The sequence below is a fragment of the Apis mellifera genome, linkage group LG14 (genome assembly GCF_003254395.2).
Source record: "Apis mellifera strain DH4 linkage group LG14, Amel_HAv3.1, whole genome shotgun sequence".
Taxonomy (NCBI): domain Eukaryota; kingdom Metazoa; phylum Arthropoda; class Insecta; order Hymenoptera; family Apidae; genus Apis; species Apis mellifera.
Window position 1 is genome coordinate 4,590,370 of NC_037651.1, and position 13,753 is coordinate 4,604,122.

At 30.0% G+C, this 13,753-nt stretch overlaps 2 protein-coding genes and 1 long non-coding RNA gene across 6 annotated transcripts in view; 1 reads left to right on the forward strand and 2 right to left on the reverse strand.

Annotated features, from left to right (window-relative positions):
* Positions 1 to 8,974, forward strand: part of LOC408444 (unconventional myosin-XV) — a 72,448-nt gene extending 63,474 nt beyond the window's left edge. For 2 of the 4 annotated variants that reach the window (XM_006560181.3, XM_026445134.1), the window contains 8 exons: positions 1,838 to 2,214; positions 3,540 to 3,843; positions 4,557 to 4,952; positions 6,300 to 6,484; positions 6,592 to 6,724; positions 6,799 to 7,003; positions 7,134 to 7,270; positions 7,353 to 7,583. In XM_006560181.3, coding sequence (XP_006560244.2) covers positions 1,838 to 2,214; positions 3,540 to 3,843; positions 4,557 to 4,952; positions 6,300 to 6,484; positions 6,592 to 6,724; positions 6,799 to 7,003; positions 7,134 to 7,270; positions 7,353 to 7,583 — 1,968 coding nt within the window. Of the gene's footprint in view, positions 1 to 1,837; positions 2,215 to 3,539; positions 3,844 to 4,556; positions 4,953 to 6,299; positions 6,485 to 6,591; positions 6,725 to 6,798; positions 7,004 to 7,133; positions 7,271 to 7,352 lie in introns of all 4 variants that reach the window. The other 2 variants (XM_026445132.1, XM_026445133.1) reach the window with 1 other exon arrangement.
* On the reverse strand, positions 4,551 to 5,933 carry LOC107965509. Its single transcript, XR_001705541.2, has 2 exons — positions 5,760 to 5,933; positions 4,551 to 4,730 (listed from the first exon to the last, which is right to left on the reverse strand). It is a non-coding gene; the product is annotated as an uncharacterized LOC107965509 (long non-coding RNA).
* Positions 8,536 to 13,687, reverse strand: LOC100576934. Its single transcript, XM_026445135.1, has 6 exons — positions 13,152 to 13,687; positions 12,749 to 12,875; positions 12,302 to 12,399; positions 10,615 to 10,834; positions 10,006 to 10,543; positions 8,536 to 9,890 (listed from the first exon to the last, which is right to left on the reverse strand). Exons 1-6 carry the CDS (start codon positions 13,188 to 13,190, stop codon positions 9,560 to 9,562), a joined length of 1,353 nt encoding a protein of 450 aa, XP_026300920.1. The 5' UTR covers positions 13,191 to 13,687; the 3' UTR covers positions 8,536 to 9,559.
* Positions 13,688 to 13,753: the final 66 nt, after the last annotated feature.

The following is a 13,753-nucleotide window of genomic DNA, read 5'->3' on the forward strand; positions in this document are numbered from 1 at the left end:
ACTAATATCTGCCTACAATCTTTGTTAACTATATTAAATTTATACTTGATACTAACTACTATATAATACGTAGAAAAAAAAATTGCACGTATTCCTTTATTTTCGTAGTAATAGCCATTTATTACCTAGCAAATTACGGCAAATTGAGAGTTACGTTATTGCAATATCATTCCTGCAATGGCATCGCGGAAAAATTACAGTTCCAGACGAAAGAAATCACAATTTGCTAAAAATATGTCAGCTGTGGAAATAATAATGGCAATCATACGTAGCTATAAACTTTCGCGACTACACCACCAACCTTGGAAAACAAAACGTTACAAATATCGATTTTCTTTCGCGAAAACTAATCCAACTTATCTTTGAATATCTTTGAATATTTTTATTATCTATACAGGCCGAATAACTTTATTATAGCAAATTTTTCTGGTTTCCGTCCGCGAAACCAGTTACACGGATGTAAAAAAGGTGTCGAGTAAGTCGGTCGTAGGTCGTTTGCGGATTATTAATTTACAAATTTTTTATCGAATCGCTCGTTTCGAACAAGATGAATGGGAGAAGAAGATTGTCCAATGTATTCCCCGCATTCCTGAATCCCTGGAGTGCGGGGGGAACCAGTTTTCTCATCCGCGAGATCGATCGATGAACGGGAGATATAACGCGAGTGTGTGCCGGTGAAAAGCAGGAAACGCGATCCGAAAGAGAAAATGAATAATAGGAAAGGTCGAAAAACCATCGTGTGTAAATCACTCGCGAAACTGGGGCGACGTGACGCCCACATAAGAGGATTTTACACTGATGGTTTATGCACCCAAACGTGATTTCTTGATCGTATGATAAGGGAAACGGAAGACGCTTGTTCGTGAAAACAATAAAAAATCGAAATGACCGAGTTGATGGGTTAAAAATTTTAAGTAATAATTTTCTCTATTGAATGTACGTTGAATTTTTCGATAATGTTTGTCAATTAAACGAACATTAATAACAATTTTCTTTCAATATAATTTTCTTTAGATAATTGTCTAGAAAGAAAATTTCCTAATAAAATTCTAATTTGATCTTTTTATTATCTTCTATAGAATATAGTAATAAAATTTTGTATATTATACGCGATAAATTCAATAATAATTCGTTTATCTTTCTTTTTTTGAAAAATAATTAGAAACTTTGTATAAAATGAAATAAAAATGAAAAATATGTAAAGTGTTTTTTATTATAAGTCAGATTGAACTATCTTGCAAACGAATTATTATTATTCAATTTAATACAAACAGTTCTCATTAACCGAAGTGAAAAGCAGTAGTTAGTTTGGTCAATGATATTTGCTCCTTTTACCAGTGACTTATGAAAATTTACTGAAAATTACTGTGTAATTGTCGTTTTCTTGATTCAAGTGGAACAATTTCCTCTGTTCTAGATTAATGTTTTTCCCACCCGAGAATCATGTGAAAGTTCAATTTGGTGTATTATACTAAATATCACGATCCGGTTAAAAAAACGAACTTTCTCAATCTATTAATGAACTTACAACTAATATTAGTAATCGAACTATTCCTGACTTTCACGATTTAAGATTTTCCCTCTATTTAAAAATGATAAAATATAATTAATTACTAATTCCAAAAGAAAATTCTCAACGTTCGAATATTATTCCAGATATTGAATTTCAATTTTCATTCCCCTCTTGTACGATAATATTAATAAAGTTGGAAAGAATTTTATTTCTTAAAAATAAATTTGTTAAAAACGAATGAAATTGTACAAGACGACCGTGAAAAATTTCAAAAATCAAATAAAATTAATCAAATAATAAAAATGGTACGTACGTATATTGTAGGTCGATCAGAAGCCGCTGCACAAGCCGAACCATCATGAGAACCACGTGTCACAGATCACGAAATCGATCCAGTCGCAGGCGAACCACAGCATATCGAATCACGTACAATCCCATGGCCAGCCTAATCACGTTATCTCGAACCATGAAAACCACGTGCCCGCCGGTCGTGTGCCGAACCACGTGTCGGCAACGAACCAGACGAATCACCAGAAAAACCAGCAGAACCAGCGGCTCAGCCCGAATCAGGAATGGCGGCAACCGGAAGACAACGGCAGATTGCAAGAAGATGGCATCTACGAGAGTGGGCCGGTCGTCAACGACGGAAAACACTCTTTGTTGCAGTACGCCATGCTGAACTTTAGACAGAGTACCGAGAAGTTAGTATTCTATTCTACGGATAATTCTATACAGCTATAAAATCTTTATTATTAAATTTATTCCAATGGCATGACATATCTCTTGTAATTTCAAAAATTTAAAAAAAAAAAAATTTTAATAATCTAAATTAGACGAAACGAATTGTTTAATTTTTAATCAATTTCTAAAATTAAAATTATAATATAGTTTCTTTCGCGATATGTTGCACGCTGTACCCTTTAGGAAGATAATCAGTAAGTAAAAAAAAAAAAAAAATCTATCTAAAGATAACGAAAAAGAAGATTCTATTATTGGGATCTTAAACGGAAGAAAAAGATTTTTTGTCAAAACAAGGCATTGCAATAAAAGAGAAATTAATGTTAACGACTAATTGGTTCCTCTTACGCAAGAAACGCGAGCGAGCCGTGTTGAGAAAGCATAACGCACTGCAGTTCTCAGAGTAACATCGACCATCTTGGTGAACGCGCGGCAAACGAGTACAGCTCGTCTCCTTTTAGGATATTATTCCGCGTTTCGCGAGTTACCGTTTCGAGGTGCTTACTAATTCACGAGAACTTGGAATTAATTCGTGGACGACGTGGAAAATTTTGCAACTCGTCGTTGGTCAAGAGACTATGTCAAACAAGAAAGATCTAGATGAAATTAAATGATCGTACTAATGAATAGATTTCTAAGAGCCATGTACGTGACGTTACAATATATAATACATTTCAATTGTAAATGTATTAAATTAAGAAGAAGATAAGAATTGACATTGCAAATTGTATCTCGATTCTCTTTTACTACGCAGTGTCCAACTAACTGTATCATACACCGTGTACGACTAATTAAAATTAATTAGCAGTTTTCACTATTCATTGTACAATTTCTATTAGGAGAGATTTTTAGTGAAATATTTGCACAGGAAACGAATTTGTAACGAGGTATCAAAGCGAAACGAGAGAAGACACGAATGATAAAAATAATAACGAACCGACAGAATATAGAGATCAACCTTCTACCAAGTCGAATCATTAAAACGCCTAACTAGAGTATAGATTTCCTAAACATGACTTTGACAAGTGACAACCACCCAGCTAGTACTCAACGGGACTTTTTCCTATGTCAGTAGCAACATCCTGCAATGGAAATTCCCTTTATGGCTATATACTCCTTCAACGAGACGACTTCCGTTTTGAAAGACTATTATTTATGTCACTCTCGAGTACCGTTCCTTTGATAAATTGATTCTAACAATTACTTACAATTGAAATTTTCTATTATTATAAGTGGAATTTAAGTAAGAGAAAATTTTGATAAAATATTTTTTTTTTTCTTTTTTTAGGTTTGAAATGCTGAAAACAGCAGATGGATCAATAAGTGGATCTCTTAAAGTGATAGAATCCTTGAAAAATAAGAAGAAGAATAAGAAAAATAAAGGTCAACAGGATGGTGCGGAATGGACTTGGAAAGAACAGGTGGATCTTGTGAAATATTCTCCTGTGCCAATAGAGCAAAGTCTTTTGAAGCTTGATACAGATTTAAGTGCTCTGGCAGTAGAATGTTTTTTGTGTCTAATGAGGTACATGGGTGATCAACCATTACCTCCAGATACCAGTGAAGTAAAATGCGTTTATACCATTCTTATGGTAAGTATTATATTTTCAATTTGAATTAATGATTTTTTGAAAAATAGGATAATTACATTTAATAAAATTTTTACTTTTTTAATTTATACAAAATAAATTGAAATAATTACAATTTTAAATATTCTATAAAAGAATATCATTATATAAATGCAATTATTTGTAGAAATGAAATGAAATTTATTAAGAGAAATTATATTTAAATTGAATTTAATAATGATAGAATAATAATCTTCTAGCCTATTTCTTTAATTATGAATTTAATTTATTTTTCCTTTTTCTACTATCTTTCTTATTAAAAATTTCTTTTAATTTTATGTAATAGTTCTTCAAAAAAAAAAAAAGAAAATTTAACAAATGAATATTAATTAAAATTACAAATAACATTTATAAAAATATTCATATTCTTCATTCACAAAAAAATTAACTCATTCGTTCAATTTCTAACATTCAAATTTCTTTCATTCGAAATAATCATCACTCAGGAAAAAAAGGGTAAATTTTGTATTATTAATTTTTATTTTTCCTATAATGTTTTTATTTTTATTTTATTTTTTTCAAAAAATCTTTTACATTAAAAAAATATTGTTTACAAATAACCTAAACTTCATTAAATAATTACACAGAAAGTGAAATTATCACTTTCTCTATTCACAAACTACTGAAATCTGAGTTTAATATCTAAAGACGTTATTTTTTTTTCAATTTTATTTCAGCATTGTCACAAATATGAATTACTACGCGATGAAGTTTATTGTCAATTAATGAAACAAACCACAAATAATAAAAGTCCAAATCCAGACAGTTGTCAACGTGGTTGGAGAATCTTCAGTATTGTTGCTGCTTATTTCACTTGCAGTGATGGTCTAAGGCCTTATCTTACCAAATATCTGGAAACAGCAGCTTATGACAAAAGAAGAGCTTATCACGGAACAGCCACAGTATGTTTACAAAATCTCAGGAAAACAGTTAAATATGGAGGAAGGAAAAACGTGCCAAGCGTGGATGAAATTATGGCAATTAGTGCAGGCAGAAATGCAAAGAGGCAGATTTATAGATTGCCAGGAGGAACAGAAAGAGTTATCAACACTAAATGTACAACTGTTGTGCAGGTAAATTTAAATTCTTTGAAGATCATTGTAAATTGTAAAACAAAAAACCAAGTTTTAGAAGAAATAAGCAAGATGAAATAACAAAAAAAAGACAAAAGAATAATTCAATTCAATTAAATGCAGAAAAAAATTGAAATTGAATAACGTAAAGCTAAAGCTAAGAGAATTAATTGTGTCACAATCCCCAATAAATTAATCTAATAAATTAAAAATTAATAAGCTAGAAGAAACTAATAGAAATATTATATGAATGAAGAAACGAATAAGGATTAGAATATACAAGATATATTATATATATATATATATATATATATGCAAGACATATTTCTTGACACGAGAGCTAACTAAAGTACATTCGCAAACTAGAAAACGCAAATGGAACATGCAAAAAGAAATAATTTATATTCTATTAAGAATAGAAAACCAATATTATATTTATAAAATTGATCAATGATAAATATTAGTTCATTAATATAGCATACTGTAATGTAAAAAGCATTAGTAAAAAAATTAACATGCAATCTTCAAAATGAATACGATATTAAGCATATAATATTAATAATAAGCACTAATATTAATAATAAGCATAATAATTGTTAATAATTAACGCATAAAATAATCATATAATATCTAAAATTTCAAACGACGCAATTTGATATTGAGTTTGATGCGCAATGTGACGCCATTTGATACGCCATTGACGCATTCAATACAAAATCGAAGAAATCTCATTAATTAAGCAATATATATCAAAGATAACAATAGATGTAATTATTTAACTATAACAAACTAATTTAAAAAACTCACCAGAGCTGTTTCGTTGAAATTTCCATAAATTTTTCCACTTTTTACGACACTTTCTCACTTCACTAGTACAACCGCCATGATGCTTCAGACACCTACCGGTGAATAATTGCGCGCTAAAATTCAAATTCAAATTTCAATAATACATATGCAACATTTATGATTCTTATAAATTTATTATATATTAATAATACTAATAATACTACTAAATATATATGATTCTTCAAAATCATTGAAAAAATATATTATAAATATATATAAATATATTTATAATATAATATAAATATATATTACTTATTTAAAAATATTTTCATTTAAAAAAAAATATATATTCATTTCAAATATTCATTTCATATAATTTAATAATTATTATATTTTATATATATTATATCTAAATACAGTATTATATTTAAATATAATATTATACAAATATAATTTAATATAATTTAATATAATTATAATTATATTAAATTATAATTTTTTAAATATTTAATAATTTAATATTTACTAATTTAATACTTAATAGTTTATTTTTATTAATAGGATGTTATTGAAGAAATGTGCAACATAATATCTGTAAGAAATCCTCATGAAATGGATGAATTCTCATTATATTGTATTGTCGATGGTGATGCATTTACTATGCCTTTAGCCAGGGATGAATATGTACTGGATGTAACTACAGAATTACATAAAAATCATCAGGTCTTTTACCTAATATTCTGCAGGTATATTTTTTAAATATGATTTTAATATAATTCTATTAATTTTTTTGAAAGTATAAATTAAATAAAATTAAATTATGAAAAATTAATATAATTTCTTTTAAATTTAGATCTGTATGGTATTATCCTCTCAGACTGGATGCTCCACTGTATATAGAAGTTGTATTCAATCAGATTGCTCCAGATTATTTGGAAGGTCTTTTATTAGTTCTACCTGGTGAACATTTACCTCAAGAAGTCATAGTGAGTATTTTCTTTTGATATTATAGTTTTATAGAATTTATTTTTAATTAATATATTTTCTCTTTTCTTTGAAGTACGATATGGCACAAATAGCAGCTCTATTGCATAGGGCAGCAGATATGAATCACGAACCTACAACAAAAGAAATTAAATATTTATTACCAAAACCAGTGCTTAGTTTAAGAGAACCACGACCACAACAGTGGTCAAACATGGTCCAACAAGCATGGAATAATGTACAACATAATACCGTAGCTGCTTGTAAAGCACAAGTGCTTGGTAAGTATTTTAATATTGGTGAATAAACATTTTTATATTTTTTATTTTATACAATGAATCGTACAATGAATTATACAATGAATTATATAAATCTTTACTATATCTAAAAAATATTGATATCTATTACTAGAAATTTTGTGGAAATGGCCATTGTTTGGATCTAGTTTCTTTGCTGTGAAGAGAGTGCCTGAAGGAAAAGAAAAAGGAGGTGATCATATTTTAGCACTCAATAGGCATGGCGTGCATTTTATTGATTTAATCACACATGTAAGTATGATTTAATCCCTAATTCCTTAACTTTATATACAAATTTTCATGAATAATTTATGTATCAATATTAAAATTTCAGGAAACTCTCTATCATTATCCCTATTCTGAAGTAATTTCCACAAGAAAAGTAAAATCCGAAGAAGGAACCCTTTATCTTGATATGAAATGCGGTAATTTGATGCAACAACGCATTACAAGATTGCAGACTGAACAAGCTCATGAAATTTCACGATTAATTAGACAATATATCACTATGGAACAAAGAGCCACTAATGCTCAAGGTGCTAGCATTGGATTTGGCATGAGATAAAATATTCAATTTGTATTCTGTACTTATAGCAATGTGGGTTCAAATTTTAGAAATTTTATATTTTTTCTCGTATCAATTAATCAAATGAAAAATACTGTAAATACGTATTTAGAAAGAAAAATAATTACACAAAAAAAAAAGAGAACAAAAAAGAATCTCGATAAAAAGTTTTTTAATATCTATAATAAATTTTTATTTCTTATTAATATTCATAAGTATCTTTGAAGATAACATTGTTGAAGAAGAAAAAAGAATAATATTCGAAAATTTGAAAGAATTATCAATAAAATTACAGTTTATCTTTTCGTTATTTATGATATAAAAGATCTGATAAAAATTTCTTAAAAGAAAATTCAAACTAACTAAAGAACAGTTTGAGAGTTTTTTGACTTGTAAATATGTTTAGTTAGAGATGAGAAGAATTCAAGGGAATCACAGTTCATTTGATAATACTATTATAGATAGAATCATTCTATCTATTAAATTGTGACAAGATATTTCTCGTATCTTTTCCCTCGTTTTAAGAGATATTTTTCCATAGAAAACGAGTACACCAAAATGTAACAAATTTAAAGAATAAGTCACAAGCTTATACCTCGATGCGAAAGGAAAGTAGATCAAGTTTTGCGTGGAATTAAACATACTATACATATATCAATTTAATAACATTCCAATCTTCAAGTTATCGTTTCATAAAATAATAATAAAAGATAATCTAGTTACACCAGTCTTAAGAATGAGAATGTCTGATAATCCTCTTCATTAAGTTTAAACAATTTTATACGTAATGTTTAATACGTGGAAGAAGAGGAACGAATGCTCAAGTATCTAAGCAATAATTCTCAACTCTGTAAATACGCGTTTAGAAACGTTTAGAGAAAGAGAGAAGAACTACGTGAAGAAACTGAAAGAGAGGACGACTGTTTTGTAGAACGAGAAATAACTCTATGGCTTTTTTTTTAAATAAAATTCGATGACAAAACACGTCGAAACTCTCTGCGTTTTCCGATTGATTTCTTTTTCTTTCAATTCCGTTGAAGACAAATTTCTTCTCGTTTATTTAATAATCGAAGAAATTGTCGATCACGATTAAATAATATAAGAAAAACGATTAATAAACACTTGATATTGGATAAAATCGATTTATTTATATATATAAAAATATATAAGAAAAAGAAACGATACGGTGCACACACGTAGAAAGAAATGATTAAATGTAAATCCAATTAAACGCTAATACCTTTAACGAATAAGTTCTGATGGAGACTAACAAATTGCGGTTACATGTTTATCACAAGGAGACATTATTATTAATAATTGTACGTAATGCGTATCGATGTGAAAGGAGGTATTAAAACTTTATATATTAAAAGATTCTACTTATACAAAAATAACCACGTGTTTATGAAGATTCCTTTGTCATCCTTTTTAAATTAATCAATACAGTTTGTAAATAACAAATATATACATACACATGTATATATAAAATATAATTTAATAAATCGAATTAATAAAATGAGAAGAAAAAAATATATACAGTAAACAATTTTTGCTTTCCAAAATAATAAAAATATTCTTATTTAATAATATCATATATATATCAACTGTAATTGAAAAGGCAGTGAGTAAAAATATACAAACTGTATAATAAATGCAACCAAATTTCTGACACTGAAAATTATTACAACATTTTTATTAAAAATATAGAGAAACTATAGATTAATATTTAAATAGAAGAAAATGGAAAAGTGAAAAAAATCTTATATTGTCATTTTCATAACACCTCACAGACGTTTCTAATCTATAACTATAATATAATCCTTCTGACAAACTTCCTTGAAATCTCTCTCTCTCAAATCTCTCAAACACTATCTCAGATAGAAGATCATACATGAATCTATGAATAATAAATATAATCTATCTATAAGAAATCATGATGCAAAATTTTAATTTGTTACTTTTCGTGCATAATAATATCAATTCCTTGTGCGATTTGGACTCGAACCAGGAGTCTTAGTTTTATTCTCTTGGGGCCAATTGTTGGCAGTGTGTCGAACGTATCCTGGATCATTGGGTGACGAAGGTGTTCGAAGATTGGGCGTCTGTGTCCCCGTGCTCGTTGTTCGAAGCGAGGTAAAACATTCTTCCAGCATCTCGATTTCATCTTTTTCCTGGTCAAGCTCCTGCTCATAACCCTTTGGCGGCGGTGGAACGTTGAAAGAAACGTCACGACTTCTCTTCTGACTTCTCAACGATGTTCCTCTCATTCTGACTGGCACGTTGTCGTACTGACTAGTGTCGGAATATCTTGATCACAAGGAAAGGAAAAAATAATAATAAATGAAATATGAGTATCGCTATAGGAAGAATCATTAAATCAGATAATTATAATTTTTGTATAAAAATAATAATTTATTTTTACCTGTAACTCTCGATAGCTTCGTCCACATCTCGTTCAACTTTCATAATCTTCACGCTAGGGTTCACGATCTTCGCGAACATGTTCTCATTTTTGCGATTCGTCTCGATCGGAAAACGAGGCGTGTCGATTTCATCCATTGGACGTTGATAAATATCCTGCATCTTGTACATCACGGTAGGCATTTCTATTCTGTGAGCCATTTTATAAGAGTCTCTGTTCCCAACCTTTTGCATCTCAGGGTCTCGATACATCTGCGAGTCCCTGAGAGCTCTTCCATTCTCGAAATTCTGCGCGTACTCTTTCGGCTCTCCGTCTTCCCGATCGAAATTATCGATCTCATCGTGCCCATACGCTTCTTCTTTCGAATACCTTCGTTCCTCCTTCTTGGCTGAACTCTTTTGACGTTTCTCATCCATTTTATCGAAACCGTCGTTTATATTTCCATTATCGTCTTTTTTGGAGACTTTCGAACCGCTTTTTTTCGAAGATTTTGACTCTTTCTCCGTGGTAAGTGTCGTCGTTATTTGCTGCTGCTTGGCTATAAAATTATACACTCGTATTTCGATGTCTTCTTCGATGTACGAAACACAATAATTTTTGTAAAAGTACCTTTTTTATCGGTCAAGAGTTCCGCCATGCCATGCTTGTTCTTCTTTTTAGGTGTGCTCATTAACAGATCGCCGATGAAAACCAACGCTGTTAGCAGGCACAGTGCCCCAAAAACCGCGGCATTGTCGATCAAATCCTCAGGGACGTTTTCAATGGAAGCCATGGACAATGCGCCAACAATACCGAAAAGGATCACTCCAAGTCCAAGGAAGAATATTTCCTTGAGAAAAAGAAAAGAAAAAAAAAAAACGAATCTTTCTATGTTCCATTAAAAAGCATTATTAAATTTTAATAACTTCCTCCGTTTAATACATTCTTTTTTTTTTTTTATCTTCTATCATTTAAATTTTCAAGAATAAAAGTGAAACGATCTTCACACGAATATTAGAATTGATAATTCGTATTCCATTCCAAGATTTCTTTGGAGAGACAATGGAGAGATTGTATTTAATGAAATATTTCTAAATACCATATCCATCCTTTGTACAAATCTTTCCTTCCAAGAATAACAAACAACATTGCTTTTTTTTCTTCTTCTTCTTCTTTTTTTTTCTCAATGCAAATTTAATTCTTAATGCAGAAATCTTCGTCTAGCCTCATTTATGAGTCATTAAATAAGTCACACAGTTTATATTACGTGGCTCAATTGCCATACAACCAAGGATGCTGTTACGTGTCTCTTCTCGTAATCATTTTGCATGAAGGATATTTTTAACCTTGGCACCAACAACGTTACGATGGACAACGATATTTCTCACGATGGTTAAATCATGCTCCACATTTAAAAGATTTCTCGTTCTATCTGTCAATCTGCATAAATTGAAAAAAAAAAAAACTAACCTTTGAAACGTGTAGCACGTATATAATTACTCGAACAAGACGATTTAATTTCATTATACACACGGATTTATTAATAAACGAGAAGTGTCTGTGGAAAAATGAGATTTTCTAATCAAGAAGGATGTTGAAAATACGATTAATATCGTGGGATTCGAACATGATTCCTTGAAAAATATTGTTCTCTAATGCAAATGCAAAAGAATTTGATGCATTTATCTAGATATATATGCAGTTTTGCGGAAAATTATGTAGAAAACGTTTGATATCAATGTTGGTTGGTAAAAAAAAAGTAAAAGCTAATATAACTTTAATTGCTAATATTATGCTAATATTATTCATATAATGGATTTAAATAGAACTTCAATTTTTATCCGTTTGATTTCACTTTTACCGGTGAAACTTGTTCTGTATGAAAAAAAAAAAAAAAAAAAAAACAGGAAGTTAAATTCTAAAATTCCTGATTTTTAATCAAAGCTATTGTTTCTGTTCTGCAACTGTTTTATTATTTATCTCATAAATTGTAATTATCAAAAAAATTCCAATGATTTTGCGCAATAATGTTCAATAAAAATATTTTTTAAAGGGTTAGATCTCTAAGATTCAGGGCGTTGGTCAGAAGACAAACATTAAAGCGCGATAAAATCAGCTCGTCGAAGGACGTTGAAAGAGAAAGAATACCTTGAAGACACCGAACAATAAGACTATTAAGGAAGTGTGACGACTTATATTATAATTGTCGAGGAAGGAGGAATTAACAGGTCATAAAATGCATTTCGAATTTTTTCGTCGTGTATTGCAAATATTGCGTAAACAGATAAAAAAAAGAAAAAAAGGGGGAAATGATTACCGTCTTTCGACCATTAAGCTCTCCTGTCGCAGCGGCAATAAGAAGACCTGTTGTGATTATTATGTAACCACCACAAGTCGCGGTTGCAAGAGCGGCGCCTAGATTAACAAAAGAAAAGTTGCGTGTTTTACATTCCGGAATATTATACTTATTCATTATCTGTCTGAAGCATAAAATAATTTATTCATCAATATTGTTCATGTAATTGAAATATTTCTTAGATAGCTCGAATTTTCTAAGCAATTCAAAGTTTCATGAAATAATGGAGTTGTCCAGAATTAATCTTCCGTGATATATCTCACCAATTATTTTTCAAAAATTCTGAAAAAAATATTTGCGTTAAGAAGAAAATATTAGATTTTCAATTTCGAATAAGAATAATTTGTAAGATATTGAATTAAAACAATTTTTCCTTAATATGGCAAGCAAAAGGAATGAATTTCGAACCTATTGCACCCCACGTGACGTTGTTCAAAAGAGACCATTCTCTGCTGCGACTTCTCAAATAATGAAAAACCCTTCGACTCTCGTCGTCGGTCACCCTTAATGCCACCACACAAGCAATACAAAGTATCTGCAAATCGAATATTCGTTCGATTAAATTTAATTCATTTATCTATTTCGAGAAACAATATATCAAAATTATATTCCATTCGCAAGAATAATTATAAATAATTAATTGTTAAAATATTCAGAACATCGTCACAATTATTGTCACAACACTGTGATATAAATTCATCATCATTCATGACACAAATTGCAGAGATTAAATTTAAAAATACGAACAGTGAATATTTTTACTTAAATATTAACACAAAACCTCGTAAATTAAATTAAATTATTTACTCACCACTTCGATGATCCTGATGAATACTTTACGATTCCACATGTTATAATTTTATTCACCGATAATTTTGCAATATTCATTCCACCATCGTTAATCACATTAAATTTTCACAACATTCAAACATTTTAAGCATACTCGAAGAGTGAAATGTATATACTTCATCGCGAAATTGCACAAAACTCGGCACGAAACTCGCATTAAGAATAATTTCCACGAATAATTATTATCACATCGAGAAGAAAATCGAAACGAAGTTTGCACAAACGTTTATATACCAAAAATTCAATTCAACTGGAAATCAGAAATTATTATTTAAAAATTATAGCGCACGAGTTTATGAGATTTAGAGAGAAAAAAAACGGATTCGAATTTCTGGAAATCAAGTTTCGGATAAAATTTGATCGATAAACGGAGCTTATCTCTCTCGTTAGCGAAATTCGAACGAAAGGATTAGGAGGAGGAGGAATCGCGGCGCGCGTCGAACAACAACTGAAGAGATAGAGAGGATCGTGGTTCAAGTTGCACCGGCTACGTTGTGTCACGTAATAAATGTCTGCGTATTGCAGGTAACAACAATGCTATTATCGTACGGTGCATTGGCGCAG